The following is a 21265-nucleotide window of genomic DNA, read 5'->3' as shown; positions in this document are numbered from 1 at the left end:
GTTCTCTATTTCTATCCCAGTCTACTTTTGTTATACTACCCAAGTTCAAAATACTAAGGTGCGTACAGACTTTCGCTCTGCTCCGCAACCGAACGTCACTTCAGCAGAGCGATTGATGATCGACCGGGGAGCAACAGTGGTTCGACCGGGGAACGCGAGAAAATCTAACATCTTCCGTAACGTCCATGATGGGTGCGTGGGCGGAGCGACTGTGGTTCGATGGAGGAACGAGGGCGGTACGAGGGCGGAGCGTGCTCGGTGCGGGTTGGAAGCGCGTATATGTGTACGCAGCTCTATACATACATCATATTCTCTATACTTTCATAACTATACTTTACTTTGAGTTATTGTTTTAATAACTATACTTTCATCATACATTCCATCTTTTCTTTTCAATTGAGAAGAAGCGGTAATGGACAGGTGCTATACTAGTAATTTCAATGAAAATCACCAATTAATTAGTAAACAATTCATTATCAATTCAACATACATTATTCATGTAAACAAATGTCATTACTTACAATATTACCAACTAGATTTATTACAATAATATTATTTTAGTGTTGGAATGTACATCGTTCAACATGTAGGCTACCGTAGTGGCTAACTGAATTTTACCACTTATTACATTACAGTAATCAACTAAGTACAAATAACTAGAATCGATAACTTAATCCAAAAAATATTTGAGCTAATTCAATTAATATTACCTATCTGGATAAAAGATTACCTGTAAGGATATGATATTTTACTATACAATACAGTACTATATCATAAAGACACTACCTATTTTTAAGAAATATATATTAAAAAAGATATTTTATGAAATATATTTTTTAGTTGGTAAGTTATGTAGTAGTGGATGTAAGATAAAAATTTGGGTCCATCGTTGATTTGGATGATAGTAGTGTTGAATTAGTTATTTACTATGTTATTCTAATATTTAGATAATTATTACTGAAGTTCACAACATAAAAACAACCATAGCATATAATTAGATAATTATTAATTATGGTCAGAAAATAAAAGAATTTGAAAATAGCACAATCTTGAAAGAAACTAAAACAAACTCGAAAAATATAGTTTACTAAAAAGTTTCTGCACATTTTTATCAGGCAATTTAAAACTATATGAATTTGAAAAGAAACCTAGAGAAAACTTGAAGGATCATTGCAGAATATTATTGGAGTAAAGCTATGTAAGAAAAGTTTTCTAGTACCGTAACGTTTAAAATTCTATGTAACACATTTGAATGATCTTACTTGGCTTAAAAATTTAAAAATTGTATCAGATTATTAAAATGATAAATTTGATACCTTGCATTGAAATTTATCTGTACAATATATTGTTTATATCGTCTAGAATACATATATTTTCTGTATACTCTCATAATAAAAAAAAGATTACAAAATACTGTATTATTACCGACATCTAAACATTTCTAAATAATATAAAAATATGGTATATTTTCAGTGTTAGACACACGTATTTCTTACATACTAAACATACATTTTATGTACTTACATACATGTTTATTACACAAAGTATCAGCGTCAGATATTGCACTTACATGATAAATTACATACAATGTGATTTTGAACAATATGTAATTCATCTTATATTGCATATTATGTCTTTTTAAACCCGTTTTTGAGTCTAATCTATACAGGTCACATAAAATCTCATCATTTGTCAATTAAATCTGAAAAAGGGCGAGGAGCACGCAATAGTAGATACAATAGATACAAAACTAGTAATCTGAATTTTATAAAATAAAAAGTCAGTCTTTAATGCTTGAAATTGGAAGTTGAAATACAATTTATACAACAATTTGTTTTATTGTTTTGTACAGCAGAAACAAAACACAAATTCAGGAAGATAGACCTAATCTATTCCAGTCATGAAAAGAAAAATCAAGCCATAAAAACAATTATGACCTTTGGTTGCTCTTCAATCAATTTTGGTAATAATTTAGTCGAAACTAAAGTAGAGTATATCTGGTGAATAAATACGTCTCAAAAATGGTAGAAATGTAAAATATTTGACAATATAAAAAACTATACCGATTAAAGATTGGAAAAAATTAATATTTGTCTTTCATTGAATCATGTTTTACAGAAGTATCACACAATTATAATGTTTTATGATAGAACCTTTAGAGGCTTAAACAACTTATGATAACACCTTGTTTATTTATTCATTATAGAAGCCAAATTGAATGGGCTCGTCAATATAAAATGAACATTGTATAGACAGTCATCATGAATAACATTAAGAGTAGCTCTAGTAATGGATAACAATGTTTCAGATTCTTTATTTACAGAATAATATCTTTTATCATTTTAATGCGTGTTACTAGAGAGAAGAGGAAGAAGACGCTGCCATAGAGAAGGAAGAAAAAGAGGGAGAACAAGTCCTAGGCCTGGGTAATGCTCGCAGACTTGTTGGCAGAGTGTTTTCATTGTAATCTCTTCCAGATTTGCCTCGTCAAGAATTGTTTTGATAAATCCTTTTATTTCTTCATCCGTGAGAAGACGACGGACTTGCTCTTCCTCTTCTTCTTCTTTCCTTCTCTATGGCGGCGTCTTCTACTTCTTTTTAGTTCGTGTTTATGTTTATTTTCATTACTCAGGCGAGTTAATCGTTTATTGAACTTCAAATCTACTCAACTCTGATGTGAGGTTCAAGAAATTGTATTTCTAGGACGAAGAAATAAAAGGATACATAAAAATAATTCTTGGTGAGGCAAATCCGTGAAAAGACAACGTATCAGTACCAATGTCTTTAACTTATAAAGACATTGTAATCTGAAAGAGATTACAATGAAAACAGTCTGCCAACAAGTCTGCGAGCATTACCCAGGCCATGAATCAACACCTCGTGATCGACACGGTGACATCGCTAAGGAGCGCATGAAGAAACCTTTAATGGAGAATCTAAGAAGACAACCTCTCTTTGTTATCGAATTAATATTTTCAACCATTTTTAATTCGTGTTAATGTTTATTTTCATAACTCAATCGAGTAATCGTTTATTGAATTCCAAATCTACTCAACTCTGATGTGAGGTTCGAGAAATTGTATTTCTAAGACTTATGTGAATAAATTATGGTACTTAGGCCACCTTTTTAGTCTTTCATGTGTATTCTCACATAAAAAATAAATTATAAAATTTCTCAAGTCTCTTCAATTATATAAAAAATATAATAACCCCGATTTTGAATATGAAGTACCTTATAATCACAATCTGAAATATATGGAAGACCAATAATAATACTGATTAGTGCAATATTTTAGACACTGACACAAATAACAATATTACTCCCAAAATTGAACACTCAAACGATAAAATATTTTACAAAAGTTATAGAATAAGTGGAGGACGGAGATTATTACTGGGTCAGCACCATTCTTCACACACACATACACGCAGTGTATTAAACAAATCAACATTGAATTATCATTCTCTCACTCACTCATCAGCAAATTAATTTACGTCTAGTTTATTTTTGTTACAAGTCCAAACGTCGTCGCAGACATTCGTCAGTATTGAGCCAAACTTCATTCGTACATCATGGTCGCTGGTACTGGCTTCAATTTATTCGATGAGCTGGAAAACAAATTTCAAAATTAGATAAAATCTTATTTATCTTTTTTCGTTAGGGCTACTCTTAAATAGAAAGAAAATAATAAACAACTAAGTACCCTTTTTAATTAATTTAAGTACAATTCAAAAAAAGGTTACTTGAATTTTTATTTTTTTCTTTCAGAATCTTATTTGTATCATTGGATTGAAAATTGAAAACGTTATTATCCTACTTCTTCAGGGTCAACTATTAGTAGATTTTTGTATTTTTCTTATTAAGATATCAAACATAACAGATCAAGGTGATTTATTTTTTCTATTCTCCATCATTACTAGACTTAAGACAAACACAGACAGACGGAGGAAAAATTCCTCCCCAAATGTTCAGTTTTAGTTTAGTATTTAGTTAATGTTCAGTATTTTATGTTTATGAGTTTCCTAGATAAACATAAAATCATTGACAACAATCAATATGGTTTCCAAGCAAATAGTTCAACCAAAGATGCGGTAATCCATCTCAACAATATAATTTTTGATAACTTTAATAGAAACAAAAAAACACTGGCTATTTTTATGGACTTATCCAAGGCCTTTGATACAGTTCCTCACAACATACTCCTCTATAAACTGGACAGGGTGGGTGTAAGAGGTTCTGTGAATAAGTTATTCTCAAGTTACTTGTCGAATAGGAAACAGTATCTCACTTTAAATGGACAGACAGACATCAGTTACACCTCTCAGTTCGGTACTCCTCAAGGGACAGTACTATCCCCGATTTTGTTTCTCATCTATGTAAACGACCTGTTAAAATTAAACCTTGAAAATTGTACTATTTTATCTTTCGCCGACGATACAACTTTGATTTTTAGCGGAGACACATGGGAAGAAACGTTCAAAGTTGCAAATAATGGTTTGAAAATAGTTCAACAATGGTTTGAAGATCATATACTAACCCTAAATGCAAAGAAAACTAAATATATAACTTTCTCACCCACCGTAATTGGTCAACCATCAATAGATCTTGAACTTTCTATAAAAAAATCAAAGAAAAATAACAATGGCACCCAAATAATGAATGAGGTCGCCCACGAAAATATACCTTTAGAAAGAGTGCAATCTATAAAATATCTTGGTATTTTTGTAGATCGCCATATCAAATGGAACATTCACTTAGAGTACCTCTGCTCAAAATTAAAATATCTCATCTATATTTTCTATAAAATAAATAAAATTAAAAACAGGGAGATAATAAGAAAAATTTATTTTGCATATGCACATTCCTTATTCCAATATATCATTGAGGTGTGGGGTGGAGCTTTTGATACGCACTTGAGAAAACTGTTTGTCCTCCAAAAACATATTATAAGAGCAGCTCTAGGGAGACCACGTTTGTACCCAAGCCGAGATATTTTTATTGAATTTGATGTACCAACATTGAGGCAAACGTTCATGAAAACCGTAATACTCTACATAAACAAGAATCACTCTCTATTTTCAGCTCGCACTACCCCTTACAATATGCGAGTAAATCATTTCAATAGATACAATATGCTTTTGATCAAGCTCACTACATGTAGGCATCAATTCTTTTATTACTGTAATCTTTTCATCAAATTAGTTCCGTCAAATTTCATTATAGAAAAACCAACTGGTAAATATCACAAAACTGTGGAAGAGTGAATAAACAGGAATTTCTTTTTTAAATTAACGCTACAATAGATTTAGTTACTCTTAAGTATTATTTAGTTATTCGTAAGTTTTTGATGATGTTCAATCATATATATATAATTATTTAAAAAGCCAAATAGAATAAGTATTCTACAAATTTTAGTTAAGCGCTAAACTTGTTAAATCTAATAATGTAAACTCACTGCTGGCTCTCAAGTTCTTACTTATGCCAGCAGTCGCCAAAATAAAGATAAATTAAGTTTTGATCTAATAATTAAGTTTGAGTTTTGCTTATTTGTTTAACACTTTGTAACTTAATATATTGTAATATTGTAATTTTGTTTTGGCAATAATTTCAATTTCAATTTCAATTTCAATTTCAATTTCAGTTTTGTCCAGTTCTCATTTCGTTAAGTTTTCAGTTTATCAAGTTGATCAGTAGATCAAGTTTGCAATTCATCAAGTTACTAAGTTATCAAGTTTTCATTTTGTCTTTTTTCAGTATATCAAGTTTTAATTTCAAGTTTACTATCCACTCTAACAGTAGCTTTTCACCTATTGTTATCTCAATGTTTACCATATAGGCTAGTTGGTTGATTTCTAACCGTATAAGTCAGCAATGTGACCTTTTTCGCTTGAATGGTCGTAGATAAAGTAGTGTATACAAGTTTTATAAGGTCTTTGAAGCACTCGTGAGACGTTCAAGACACGCGTTCGATCGCTACGCTCGCACATTTGTGTCTTAATTCTACATCTAACTAGTGCGTTAAAGACCCTGTCATACATCACATTAAACCGTCTAATTTTTCTTGAATTTAATTTGAATATTATTTGGAGAGATGGGAATTTTAGTCGCGGATTTGATTATAAGATGTAATGATAAAGCAATGAGATTTTCAATGTGTAAGATAAAATGCGAGTTTTATCTTGAAGGCCACATTCCATCTTGTAGGCTATATTATGATTTTATCACCATGTTATACAAACATGAGTGAGTTGGCTTTTGGTCTGCAAGTCAAAGTCTAGTTTGAATCACACACATATCATTTTTGAAGTTTTCAATCGAGGCACATTGTCCGTCTGTCAGTTACAGGTGATTGTTTAAAACATTACTTGACTGAAGAGATCGTGGTCTGTGAGAATCAATATTATAAGCTGTCTCAGTCCGGGCAGTTTAAACCTAACATAATTGCATTTTCAAATTAATAAAAACAATATGAAAACTTGTAGTACCCTTTATTATTTAGAATATTACGACTAGTTTCGACCATAAATTAGGTCATTTTCAAGTTGAAATGTAGAAAATAGATAAACAAGTTGATACTATTTAATAATGAACATATTATGCTTATTTTCATATGATTAATTGCATTAATTGCAGGATTAATGGTCTTGTAGAGAAGAGTGATGTTTTCAACAATCATTTTGTAGAAGTATTATTTTATTAACTTCGCGAGTGGTCCTTTCCAAAACCCTTATTATAAAACAGTTGTATAAACTACAATTAAATACTCACTGATAATGGTGCGGCGCCCTACATTTTGCCCGAGTAGTGTGAGCCGAGGTTGGAGCCCGGACTACGCTGGCTGGGCTTGTTGGGCGGCGAGTACCTTGAGCCAGGCCGCGAGTGCACAATCGCGTAGTGATCGCTGTTGGTCGATATCGACCTGGTCGAGTTCATCGTCGAACCTCCAGACACGTAGCCTGGTTTACCGTTCAGCGAGTACCTACCAAACAACCAAAAAATATTTATTCACACTCATACAAATATTTGTTCATAAAATATTCATTCACATTTATACAATAAGTACATCATCAAAATGATAGGGAGAGAAAAAATAAGAAAACCTTTTGCTATTCCTCTCCCAAATTTAGATAAGGCTACACATATTCCGAAATTAGAAGTCTTGTAGTTCCTCACTTCACAATTTTTTTTTTCATTTATATTGACAATTTATTACAAAACATTATATTATTCTTCAATATGATTGTAAATGATAAATAAATAAATATTGTTTTCCATAGCGAACTGCTTATTATTTAATCACTTTTTGCTACTAAAAAGAACGATTAGCAGTCAGAAATTACAGTCAGACATTATATTATACTAGTAGTTCTGTTAACAGTAGACCTCGCGCAACAACCACGTAATATTCATTCACATTCATACAATAAGTACCTAAACTACTCAGCATCTCAAAGAAATTGGAAATATACAATGTATATGAAGGCATTTGAGACTCATGAGCTTTATATGTGTTGTGTATCTGCCATACGCTAAATAAATAATACAATAAGTACATCATCATCAAAATGATAGGGAAAGAAAAAAATAAGGTAACCTTTTGCTATTCCTCTTCCAAATTTAGAAGTTTACACATAGTCCGAAATAAGTTAGTCTTGTAGTTTTTCACTTCACAATTTTTTTTTTCATTTATATTGACAATTACAAAACATTATATTATAAATTAATGATTGGGAGAAGACAGCAGGCAAAGTCCAAAGCTGTCTTTCTCGAAAAAAGCTTCGAGTTTTGTTGGGGTGAGAGTGTATGAACGGCACAATATGAGAGACTAACAGTGTCACACAGCTTCACGGTAAAGAATTACATGAACTATCGGCTTGAGATAACAGTAAAAGTTGCGACATAAACGCCCTATCCCTATATCATGGGATATCTACTTACGCTATTGTTTCTCTATGTTTTAATGCACTCAGATATCATCTTCAGTGGTCTTTTGGTTAGACTGAGGAAATTGGAGGAAATTTCCTCTATCCAATTTTTCTCAGTATAAACAAAGATAACTCTGAAGAAGATACCTTAGTGAATTGAAACTCAAGTTTGGCTCAAATAAATTATATGGAACTAACAATATCGTTTTAATTTCACCTCAATATTATTGTTGTCTCTCTTTTCGATAAACGACTAAAGAGTTTGAATATTACCTTGAGCCATACTGTGAGCCATGCCAACTCCTGTAGGGATCATAGTCCTCGATGATGCTCGGCTCCTTTTCGATGACTTCGGTGCGTGCGCATGCGCAGGTCATGGCACTACACAGGAAGATGTTGATGATGAGCATGATGAGGAACATCAGGCCAAACGCTATGCACAGGTACAGCAGCCATGGCGGCCTTATTGTCCCCTCGTCGCACAGCTCTGCTAATTCTGCAAACAAAGCAATATTGCAACTATAGTTTGTGTAAAATAAGTTGAGACTTGGCTCCCCATTCAAAGAAATTACAGCGTTGCCAAATCGTGTAAAATTACATCTTCCTCAAATTTTAAATTTAACGTCAGAATTGGATGTAGAATATCATCCCCGATATCCCAGTAGTGCTAAAAAAGTTCTAGGGTTGAACGATTGAAAGGAAATTCAATTATCAATATCTATTCAATAATTTTCAATTATTTATTAATTTGAATGAATGAATGAATTTTATTTGCCAAAAACAAAATACAAAAAACTTTACAAAAAATAAATATAAGTATATGCTACTGCACTTAAACCAAGATACATACATTTATTTAATAAGATATAATAACGAAATTATATCCTTTATATTATAAATAATAGTTATAAAATGAAGATTCAATTTATGTTCACATACAGTAGGTGAGGCAAAAACACCGGCAAAAGGAAGATTCCTTGTGCGCCAGTGTGAGTCGTAAATCAGCTAAATCAGAGATATAATATATAAACTTGAATGTAGCGTATGAAGTGTTCGAAAATATAATTTATAATATGAAGTTTATTATTGTATAAAAGTCAACGATTGGAAATAATTCAAGTTCAGCCATGCCTCTATGGCTCTTTTTCTGTGTTTATTATTTCGGAAATTATCAAGTGGAAATTCACTTTCTAGTATATTTATGAATTTACTGCTAATGTAGTAAAGTTGCCTTCTAAGAAGAGCAGAGTTAGTGTTATATATTTCATATTTTCTTATTGTATTAGGTCTAAGATTATAATTTATGTCATCGGCTAGAGGGAAATTATGCTCGTATTTAAAACTGTAATTTGTTATGCAACTAAGATATAACTGTCGTATAGTTTTAACCGCAAATTCACTGAACAAAATCTATTACTTTATTAAAATTTATTATGTTAGCATAAACAATACAATGATAGGAAAAGAAAAAACAGGCTATTGCCCAAAACTTTTTCAATTTCCTAATTTAGTTTCAAATTGTCCAAATATTATACATAGGTTATGTCCATTTCAATTTTCTACACCAAATCACAATCTGAGAATAAAATAACAATATTAGATTAAAACAAACAATTTTAAATTCGGATAGATTGATACGGTAGTAAAAAATTCATAAAAACATGAAACAAACTTTAAATTCACAAAATAAATAATAAAACCACTTAAATTTTGAGCTCGAAAATATCACGTTCACCTTAGCTACATGAGTATTCTGAGACATTTTCTCGCTTTTACCACCCATTCATCTTTTGAAACAAAAAAGCTTCTAGCAAGTCGAAAATTTTATGTTTTTCAGCTCAAAATGTCTCGATATTGACAAACATAATCCTGTTAAATAATCATTAATTAAAAAATAACTATAGTTTGGACGAAAATGATCCAGCCACCAATAGAAAGGAGACATTCTCCACGTAAATTTGATATAACGAGGCATTACGACGCCCATGATTCTGACAGAAGTAATATTCAAAGAGAGATAATAGTGCAAGAATAGAATATAGACTAATTATAGAATAATATATAGAATAGTATACATAGCTATATACTATCCTTGATAATAGTATACAGTATTAGGCTAGGCACAACCCAGTTAGTCAAGACAAGATAAGACATGATCAGACACAATACTTCACATAGTTGCTTATGACGCAACACACACGCAATCATTGCAATTAGACATAAGCAAACATATGAAGTATTGTGTCTGATCATGTCTTGTCTTGACTAACTGGTGTCGTGGTGTGTGCCTAGCCTTAAGTTTACTGTTCAGAAGATAAGATTTTAGAATGATGTGAAGATAGGCTACTCCAATTCATTAAATATACAATTTAATTAATTATTTAAATATTCATCGTACAAAATTTCACTGAGGATTTTCAAGTTCCAAACAGCTACTTCTTTCAGTACAATAGTAATATTATTGTAGGTACAATTTATATATTGTAGGCTGCTATGTGAGCTGACGTACGAATATGCGTGAGGTAATTTATTTATTTATTTATTTATTTATTTATTTATTCATATGCAAATACAATTCAGGTAAAAACAACAGACATTTGCCCAAAACTGCTTCAAACCTTAATTTGGAATACACAGTCTAAAGGTTATGCTACTTACGTAACTTAAATGATAATTTGTACACAATTTTGAGTCCAAAAAATGTATCTACTACAATTTTGAATCTATTAGATTGATCAATTTCCAAATACGAATCCAAACAAAACTCTTCCTTCACAATTGCAAAAAAATATTAATAGTAATCAATCATATAGTAAACGTTTCAATAATGTTTTTCCATAAGTTATTTATTGTTTTTACTGTTTGTTTATTGAAAACTGAAACTTATTTATTTAATATGACTGAAGAAGAAGGAATTCTACAATTATAATTGCTACAAAATTACCGTAATGAGTCAAGCATGGATATGATTCAAACGATAAGTTTACATATTAACTCATCCATCATTAATTAAAAATTAAAAAAGAACAATACTTGGAACACGAACACAATGACAATTTGTTATGTTATTGATTGTTTGAGCAACCAATCACTGTGTACTATGTAACATATTTAAATCTGGGTAGATAAAAAGCCCTAACAGAAATAGTAATAGGTCTAAAAATAAAGTAATTGGCTAATATCGCCAAGCAGATAATAAACAAGATTAGATAGCATCAGCTTGTTCTGGCTAAATGGTACAAGAACTTAAAAAGGATTTGAAGGAAGTTTATTACTCATAAATAGATTATTTATAAAATATTTGAAGATTGAGGTTATATAGATGTATTCACGGATCGGTGACCTAGAGATCGATCAAACCGAAGAACGTAGAATCTGACCAAAACCCCTTGGCAGAGCTTTATTGCATTCGGATGGTGTGCAATGTGAAAAAACACCCGTCCACGTGGCTAATTATTAGGTAGCATGGAATTAATACTAATGTATAGAATATTAACTAGCATGCAAAGAGCATAAATAAAAAACCAAATAAAAATAATTTAATGTATTCAGGAAATAAGAGTTACCAGGCGCATGAATACCTAATAAAATTTGCATGCACCAATAGTAAAACGGCAGTTAATAGGCGGCAACTGTAGGCCAATTCAAAAATATTTATATATATTTATATAAATGTAGTAGATTTTGTGTAAAAATTTGTGTAATCTATGTTATCAATATGGCTCGAATGCAAAGAAATTATTAATCATATAATCTAAGCAATATTTTGGCATTTTTTGTAAGATCTATTTGAATTTAATGGCGGAGGATTGGGATATTTAAATTTTATGCTAATTTGAAAGTCGGAAAGAGGATCTGTAAAACTTGAAAAGGAAGAACCAGCACTCGCCAGCCAGATGCCACCATAAGAGGACCCCAAATATTTTAGAGCGAAGTACCTTATTAATAATTTTGTAAAAAATTAAAGTTAAAGTAAATTATTAAATTTCTTAAAAGACTTCGTGATGCTATTGTGAAGCAGAAGTCATTTTTCATTTTTTTATTAAATTTATAACCCCTGGAGGAGACGATTCCGGCTACCATATTCCCGGACCACATGGAGTTGGATCGACATCGGCGGCTTACAAGAAGATTTTCGACACGTGAGTGATTAAATTTGAATTTAGTGATGGGCGCCCTAGTGCTTCGAATTAATCTGATGATCAAAGCTAGCTCGCCGAAAGGGTTATTATAAATTGAGAAATTAATAAGAGTAATACTTGCGCAAGTAAAAATTAGTATTAAAGGTATTTAATTGAAAGAAAAATATAGATCAATATTTTAGAAATTTCTATTTAATCAAAGAAGTACGAAATCTAGGCTATCAAACGTATGCATACAATATTTAATTTTTTGCAATACAATTTGCGATAATTTATCATAGTTCTAATTCACTAGATGAATGGCTCTACCTATTCCGTCAGGTGCCGAATCTTGCACCCTGAGATGAAAATATATATTCGATACAAATAAATCTACTAAATACTAGAGATTTATATATATATATATATTTGGATTATTAGTGGCTAATTTATCAAGCTGATCTTAGAGCACATATTTTTGATTGAATTATCCAAGCCGACAAGTATTAGCAAGTACATGTCACAGCTACATGCCAAAGAATGCATATGATTTCAAGATAAAGGCACATGGTAATGATTCGTGCCACAAATCTAGAATATAAAGTTTAGCCTGTGATATTTTTATTGATTTCAAATATTGTTCTATTTTTTATATTATATTTTTTATCGCTCTATATATATTTTTTGCCTCGATTGATCTTTGCATTATTTGTGTAATATATGTGTGAAATTTTCATGGTGTGCAATTTATTTTTTATTCCTCATCTCTATAGTATAAGTATCATTTTTATATATACTTATTATTTATTGAATTACAAGAGTTATAGGAGAAGCCCATATCTAGGCCTATCAAGATTTTTTTTAAGACTGAATACTATTAGAAAACCACGACCTAATTATACCAAATCTCATGCTTTACCGACTGATGCCAAGCAGGAGGCTAATCGTTATTTAAATATAAATAATAACGTGACAGAAAGACATGTCGTACCAACGTGGGACTGATGATGAGAGCCAAGCTCATCGAATAATTATTTGAAATTAAGTCAATAACCATATTGAAAATTATAGATAACTTATACGAGTTGTGAGGAAAACTGGCGAAGGAAAATTTGTATTACTTTTTGGGGAATCAATAGCTTTAAATAAAGAGAAATTATATGTTTTAAAGAAAATTTTATATTATTATTATAGAAAATATATTTTATAGAGAGAGCTATTATATTTTATGGGCCTAAACTGCTAGTCAGAAATCAATGAATAGTATTATTATATTATAAGAGCTTAAGTAATAAATAGGTTACCTGGCTTGTAATGTCCATAGGCCTATCCTCATTTGTGTCCTTATTAATGCCTTGTTGGCCAAAACTTTCACTTTTTTAACAAACACTTGACACTTAATCCATTTTTATAATATGAGTCTCTTTTCGTCCACGCAAAGTAAGGTAGCAGACACACTGCAGACGGCGATAGTAGCGGAGATCGACGCTGAGGGGGGCGCGATGGAGTCCAACGCCCAGATCTCTTCAATCACCGCCAAGAATCCTGTGAACAGTAATAAACCGTTAAATGTCTCCCAAGAAGCAATAAGAAGGGTTATAGTAGAGGGGATGATCAAGTCATTTTCTAATAGTTTAGAAAAAACAATGACCATGGCAATGAAGGACTTGAAGGCGGAAATGAAGGAAATGCGGGAATCATTGAAGGATACATCGGTAAGAACGGGTAAGGAAACTGCGGACACAATATCAGCATCTACCGCTGAAAATCAAGAACTAATTACAACCGATTTAACAGCAAAAATAGATACTGTCACTTGTGAGTTAAACGAAAGAATAGATAACCTACCAGCACAAAACACTTCGCAAATTCATGAAATAGCTCACCCAAATTCTGATATAAATCAAAACATAGTACAACTTGAAAGTCAAATACATCAATTTCCGCACAAGAATATAGAGCCTATTCCCATAGCAACGTTTGATTCACTACACAGTTTCAATGAATTAGGCCGTTTTGACAATACAGACCGCTATCTCCAACCTAAAGAATTTATAGATCAGATAAAACTAGTTCAATCATTAACACCCACCTCTTGGAATTTTTGGCGTCTTCGTTTGACTAGTTTATTGATTGGCGAACCCCTGATGTTCTTTCGGAGTAGAGCCCATGAATTTACATCATTGGATGAGTTTGTAGCTGTCTTCCTGGAACAGTATTGGAGCAGAAGTAAACAGTTGGACGTGCTAGCGGACATTATATCATGCGATTTCAACCCTAACTTAGACGGTGCATGTACCACTTTCGTCACTGCCCTACAGTTTAAAAATTCTCAATTGAGCGAGCCCATTAATGAATCGGCATTAGCAAGTATTATTTTAAAGAAGCTACCGTATCAAGTTAGAATGGCACTCGCCACACAACCCATTACTGATTGCAAACAGCTGATAAATATCCACAGCAAACCTATGAAAGAAATTATTATTATGGCCGTGATCGATTTAACACAAATAATGATAACACTCAGAATAATTACGACAAAAATTACAAACCGCCACCTCATCAAATAAGTACAAACTACACATTAGAGCATGCGTCCAGATCAAATCACCAAAAAACACAGAACCCAACACCCAACAACCCCGCCACCAGATACACAGAAAGCTACAGCTAATAAACCAGGACTATATGATACCCCCGATATAACAAGCACAAGCCCAAATGAAACAAACCAAGAAAAGCAGGATATTTCAACGTCATACACCACATTCAGAAGTGATTTACCGGAAATATTATTAGAAGAACAAAAGCCAATACCAGATAAACCACCACCAAAAACCAGCCGCAAGCATCAATCCCTACTAAGTATCCTGTTCCCCGCCGAAGAGCAACCCGCCACCGAAGAGTCACTAATAAATATAAACAGTTACCAGGAGGAGACCGCCACCAAGCATCCGCCCACAGAACCCATGCACCCGCACCAATGGACACCACCGAAGGAGACAAAGGACCCCAAAATTTTTGACCAAGAGGCTGACACCAGGGAGGACGGACTACCGGACAAGAGGGGCGAGCACCACAAGGCCCGGAGACGGAGGCGCCCGAGGACACCCGACCGGCATCAGGACGGAGAGGACGGCATACGGGAGAAGAAGAAGATGCATCGCAAGGCCCGGAGGCGGAAGAAACGGAGGAACCGCGCGCGCCGATGGAGGCCGCATGCACGCTTCAAGAGGCCAAGGAGGATTCCGGACCGGCACCAAGGAGGACAGGAAGAGATTGCCGACAACCTGCATCCGCGGCACATACGTTTCAAGAGGGCAAACCAGCTATGTGACCGGAAGAATAGGCCAAAGGAATATGATAAAAACGGAGCTGCTTACGAAACTACTATGGATTCATGCGTGGAGGATAATTATAAAGTGGACTACTTATTGAGGTTAATTAAGGATAAACGGTGTTTGAGAAGAATGGAAGCAATAAAAAATAATATAAATAAAATGGAAGTACCTGGCTATATGATTAGAGGTTATACTAATCAGGAGAAAATAAATGTTTTGATATGGTGTGTAATGTTTGTTATAATGGCTGTGATATTAATAAAATACTGTGTTGTAGATATGATGGAAAATATTGTATTGTTATTATTAAATGAATCTATGATTGATAATTGGAAATTTAATATTATAAAAATGTTTATTGTTGTAAGCCTATTGAGTTATAATGAGCCGAGTTCAAGAATATTAAATGAACATAAGAGGAAAGATGAATTAAAATTACATGATGATTGGAATAAGAATGGATTGAAAGGAACTACCATTAATGAATCAAGGAATTATTTAAAAAAGTACACCAGATACAAGGGCTTTAAATTTGAGAAAGATAAATTAATATTAGGACAGCCTCAACAGACAACAACCCGGACAGCAGATAACCGAACGGCCTACAGCAGTATAGCTACAAGCAAAAAGCCAAGATACGGGAAAACCACAACAATTCTACATGCTATATCGTCAAATTTGAAATAAATATGATAAGAAATCAAGGAAAACATTATTATCAAACCGATTACTAACCTTCCTTAATAAATTTAATATTGGTATAGGACCTCGTGGCAACAATCCAATGTTTTAATTCCTTCCAGCCGTTAGAAGCCTGCAATAAGGAAAAGAACAATTTTTAAATATGTAATTAAATCATATACATCAGATAAAAAAGGACACAAGCGGGGATAATAAAATTAAAATTTGTTAATTACCTTTTTAAGAGAAAAAATTGAGCAGTTAGGTTAGTTATGAAAGTCGATAGCAAATTCTGATGTAACATGTAGCACTATGAAATGTAGAACAGCGACCAGCTGACCAAAGCCACCCAAATCAAATGAATGTAATGTCTGTTGAACATATGTTTATAAAAAGAAGTACTGTACCCAAAGAGTTATTTATTATTGTTATTTATTATATTTATTAATGTCGATATATTTATTTATATGTTTTATATTTATTACTTTTAATTATGCCACGTTTGTTACCTGAAAAGACTTAAAGTGAATACCAGTTACTAAAACCAAAGAGCCATTAGCAAAAGAAAGTATTGTACCTGATGTATAGAAAATTATTTATATTAAGACCTAAGAAATACTATAAGATATAAGCCCAGAAGTTTATGAATCGAAATTATTATCTAAAAGGAATCATTTATGAGAATTATGAAATGTGTGTAGTTAAGTTGGCGGCCCTGCAAGCGGCGAATTTAAAATTTACTGTGTTGTAAATGTTGTCAGGAGGAGTGCGTTTAGAAGTTTATATTTATGATATTTTTATGTGTGTTGAGGAGGAGAATTTGTTATTGTATTTGATAAAGGTATAAAGGAGATGCAGCAAATATGTCTGCGATCTGTGATAGAAGTAGGAGAGTATAATTTATAAATAAAGTATAGTGTACATCGATGTATTGAAGGGTGGGTTTTCATTAAAAACATTGTGATTCTCAAATATTTTGAATTCAAACCCAGGGGCGCGTGTAACATATTTAAATCTGGGTAGATAAAAAGCCCTAACAGAAATAGTAATAGGTCTAAAAATAAAGTAATTGGCTAATATCGCCAAGCAGATAATAAACAAGATTAGATAGCATCAGCTTGTTCTGGCTAAATGGTACAAGAACTTAAAAAGGATTTGAAGGAAGTTTATTACTCATAAATAGATTATTTATAAAATATTTGAAGATTGAGGTTATATAGATGTATTCACGGATCGGTGACCTAGAGATCGATCAAACCGAAGAACGTAGAATCTGACCAAAACCCCTTGGCAGAGCTTTATTGCATTCGGATGGTGTGCAATGTGAAAAAACACCCGTCCACGTGGCTAATTATTAGGTAGCATGGAATTAATACTAATGTATAGAATATTAACTAGCATGCAAAGAGCATAAATAAAAAACCAAATAAAAATAATTTAATGTATTCAGGAAATAAGAGTTACCAGGCGCATGAATACCTAATAAAATTTGCATGCACCAATAGTAAAACGGCAGTTAATAGGCGGCAACTGTAGGCCAATTCAAAAATATTTATATATATTTATATAAATGTAGTAGATTTTGTGTAAAAATTTGTGTAATCTATGTTATCAATATGGCTCGAATGCAAAGAAATTATTAATCATATAATCTAAGCAATATTTTGGCATTTTTTGTAAGATCTATTTGAATTTAATGGCGGAGGATTGGGATATTTAAATTTTATGCTAATTTGAAAGTCGGAAAGAGGATCTGTAAAACTTGAAAAGGAAGAACCAGCACTCGCCAGCCAGATGCCACCATAAGAGGACCCCAAATATTTTAGAGCGAAGTACCTTATTAATAATTTTGTAAAAAATTAAAGTTAAAGTAAATTATTAAATTTCTTAAAAGACTTCGTGATGCTATTGTGAAGCAGAAGTCATTTTTCATTTTTTTATTAAATTTATAACCCCTGGAGGAGACGATTCCGGCTACCATATTCCCGGACCACATGGAGTTGGATCGACATCGGCGGCTTACAAGAAGATTTTCGACACGTGAGTGATTAAAATTTGAATTTAGTGATGGGCGCCCTAGTGCTTCGAATTAATCTGATGATCAAAGCTAGCTCGCCGAAAGGGTTATTATAAATTGAGAAATTAATAAGAGTAATACTTGCGCAAGTAAAAAATTAGTATTAAAGGTATTTAATTGAAAGAAAAATATAGATCAATATTTTAGAAATTTCTATTTAATCAAAGAAGTACGAAATCTAGGCTATCAAACGTATGCATACAATATTTAATTTTTTGCAATACAATTTGCGATAATTTATCATAGTTCTAATTCACTAGATGAATGGCTCTACCTATTCCGTCAGGTGCCGAATCTTGCACCCTGAGATGAAAATATATATTCGATACAAATAAATCTACTAAATACTAGAGATTTATATATATATATATATTTGGATTATTAGTGGCTAATTTATCAAGCTGATCTTAGAGCACATATTTTTGATTGAATTATCCAAGCCGACAAGTATTAGCAAGTACATGTCACAGCTACATGCCAAAGAATGCATATGATTTCAAGATAAAGGCACATGGTAATGATTCGTGCCACAAATCTAGAATATAAAGTTTAGCCTGTGATATTTTTATTGATTTCAAATATTGTTCTATTTTTTATATTATATTTTTTATCGCTCTATATATTTTTTGCCTCGATTGATCTTTGCATTATTTGTGTAATATATGTGTGAAATTTTCATGGTGTGCAATTTATTTTTTATTCCTCATCTCTATAGTATAAGTATCATTTTTATATATACTTATTATTTATTGAATTACAAGAGTTATAGGAGAAGCCCATATCTAGGCCTATCAAGATTTTTTTTAAGACTGAATACTATTAGAAAACCACGACCTAATTATACCAAATCTCATGCTTTACCGACTGATGCCAAGCAGGAGGCTAATCGTTATTTAAATATAAATAATAACGTGACAACTATATGGAACAATAGAATGTCACCTAACCTAACCACAAAGAGTGGTACCACGAAGACTACTACATAAGATGTAACCGACTTCAATTACTGCATATTATCCTTTCATCATCTTCTTTTTGTCTTCTTAGTTGCTATTGTTATATAATTGCATTTCTGCTTAATCTAACCTAATCGATCTGCAACCCTGCAGTTCAATTTAATTAAGACAGATAAATCAAATGATAACCAGTAACTTTATTGGTTGGACTATACTTTGCGCATAGAATCAATTATGCACGGTATTATAAGCTATAAAGGTATGATAATGGAGAAAATATATCAGGGGGAAATGGCAATCCTTTCAAGTAATATACAGAGTGTTCTGAAAAAAGGTGCCCCTAAGTCAGGGCGTGATTCCTCATATCAAAAGAAGAAAAAAGTTCTAATTAACATAGGTTCGAAAATGCTTCGTTTCCAAGTTATACAAGCTGAATTTCAGTCCCTCTGCTGGAACGAAGCACTACAGGTATTTATTGGCATTTAAGATGTAAAATTTAGCGTATACTTTATGTAAATTGAACTGAAAAATTGAATAAAACCGTTTCCAGACCTGTAGCTACAGTAATTTTTAAGATATGTGGCGAAACTTGGTCCCGAAAAACAAGTTCCTTAAAGGTTTGAAGCAGATTTACTATGTAAAGGTGCGTACAGATTTTCGCTATGCTCCGCAACCGAACGTCACTCCAGCAGAGCGATTGATGATCGACCGGGGAGCAACAGTGGTTCGACCGGGGAACGCGAGAAGATCTAACTCTTCCGTAACGTTCATGATGGGTGCGACTGCGGTACGATGGAGGAACGAGGGCGGTACGAGGGCGGAGCGTGCTCGGTGCGGGTTGGAAGCGCGTATATGTGTACGCAGCTTTAAATGTACAATAAACACAACATATTTTTTACAGAACTTGTGGAAAATTTAATTTTGGAAATGAAGATGTAGAATAAGTCTATAATAGACAATAGACCTTTAAAAAAAATAATCCCTTATTCTAATATTATATTTGCAGAGCTTAACATATTTTGTCCATTTTCCATGCGTTTTGTATATATAAGGGGGGGCCCTGACTTAAAGGCACTTTTTTCAGAACATTCTGTATATCAGAAAAATTTCAGATACTTTTTTGGATTGAACTTGGAGTTTAGTTCTGTATAACGGACAGCTATAATATACATACTGTATTACTATATTATACTTTGTGCGAATAAGATCTGTGAGAAATAATAATACTGTGAACTTAAGTAACTCTTTCAAGTACTACTATCGAATTTGAGTAGAAAGTGGAGTACTTACTTGGAACTTCACCAGGTTTGAGGACATATACAGTGGTACTGGCCATAAGAGCTCCCTCATCCACGGTTTCACTGTAGATATCTTTTGGTTCAGCCTGCGCCAGAGCGAAGCCTTCATTGTCATTGCACTGCACCTCTGGACATAGACCTATCGAAAAGGTAAATCATTAAAATAACTGCTAAACTAACAAAAAGAAGAACTATTTTAATAATACAATCCATCATCAATAAAGAAAGAAAGAAAAATAAAATTTATTTAAGAGATATCTAGACCAACAAGAAAATAGGCTGAACCATTTTAATGAATAATACAATCCATTATCAATAGAAAAAGAAAAATTTCAAATCTATTTAAGATAGATCTAGAACAACGAGAAAATAGGCTGAAGCTGGATTCCCATATATCAATATCAGTGTATGTGTTCGGTACAGTGAGAATATTATTCCCATGCTATATTATAGTTATTCCCATGAATATTATAATGGGACTATTCTCACTCAGCCCGGCCAAGCAAGTAAGAATAGTCCCAATAGAACTCAAGGAAATAATATTTTCACAGTAGGCTACCAACACGCTTACTAATGTGGGAATTCAGCTTTAAACAGTTGATAATTATTGATAATCAGTATCTATTTTATGTCGACCAGGCAAGGCTGTGCAAAGGCTAAAATGAAACTTTCTACTGGTGATATTTTTCAAAAATTTTCGATTTAAATACTTTCAAGCCATGGAAATAGAAAAGTTTTATCACGAAAACATGTTTTCCCGATCATTACTTTTTGAGATATGAGCGCCTAAAGTTTGCATCTTTGGGAAAGAACATTTCGAATCCGGTAAGAGATAAATCCATGACATTCAGAGGATGAATTCTTC

The 21265-nt window shown here is 32.6% G+C and overlaps 1 protein-coding gene across 1 annotated transcript in view; it reads right to left on the bottom strand.

Annotated features, from left to right (window-relative positions):
* Positions 1-454: 454 nt before the first annotated feature.
* Positions 455-21265, bottom strand: part of LOC111053469 — a 169526-nt gene continuing 148715 nt past the window's right edge. Inside the window, exons 8-11 of the mRNA XM_039440061.1 lie at positions 20393-20539; positions 8200-8422; positions 6770-6980; positions 455-3609 (exon numbers count right to left, since the gene is read on the bottom strand). Of these exons, the coding sequence (XP_039295995.1) occupies positions 6788-6980; positions 8200-8422; positions 20393-20539 (563 nt within the window). The 3' untranslated portion in view covers positions 455-3609; positions 6770-6787. The remainder of the gene's footprint in view (positions 3610-6769; positions 6981-8199; positions 8423-20392; positions 20540-21265) is intronic.

Source organism: Nilaparvata lugens, chromosome 13, assembly GCF_014356525.2.
Source record: "Nilaparvata lugens isolate BPH chromosome 13, ASM1435652v1, whole genome shotgun sequence".
NCBI classification, from domain to species: domain Eukaryota; kingdom Metazoa; phylum Arthropoda; class Insecta; order Hemiptera; family Delphacidae; genus Nilaparvata; species Nilaparvata lugens.
This window is presented reverse-complemented; position numbering and strand designations above follow the sequence as displayed.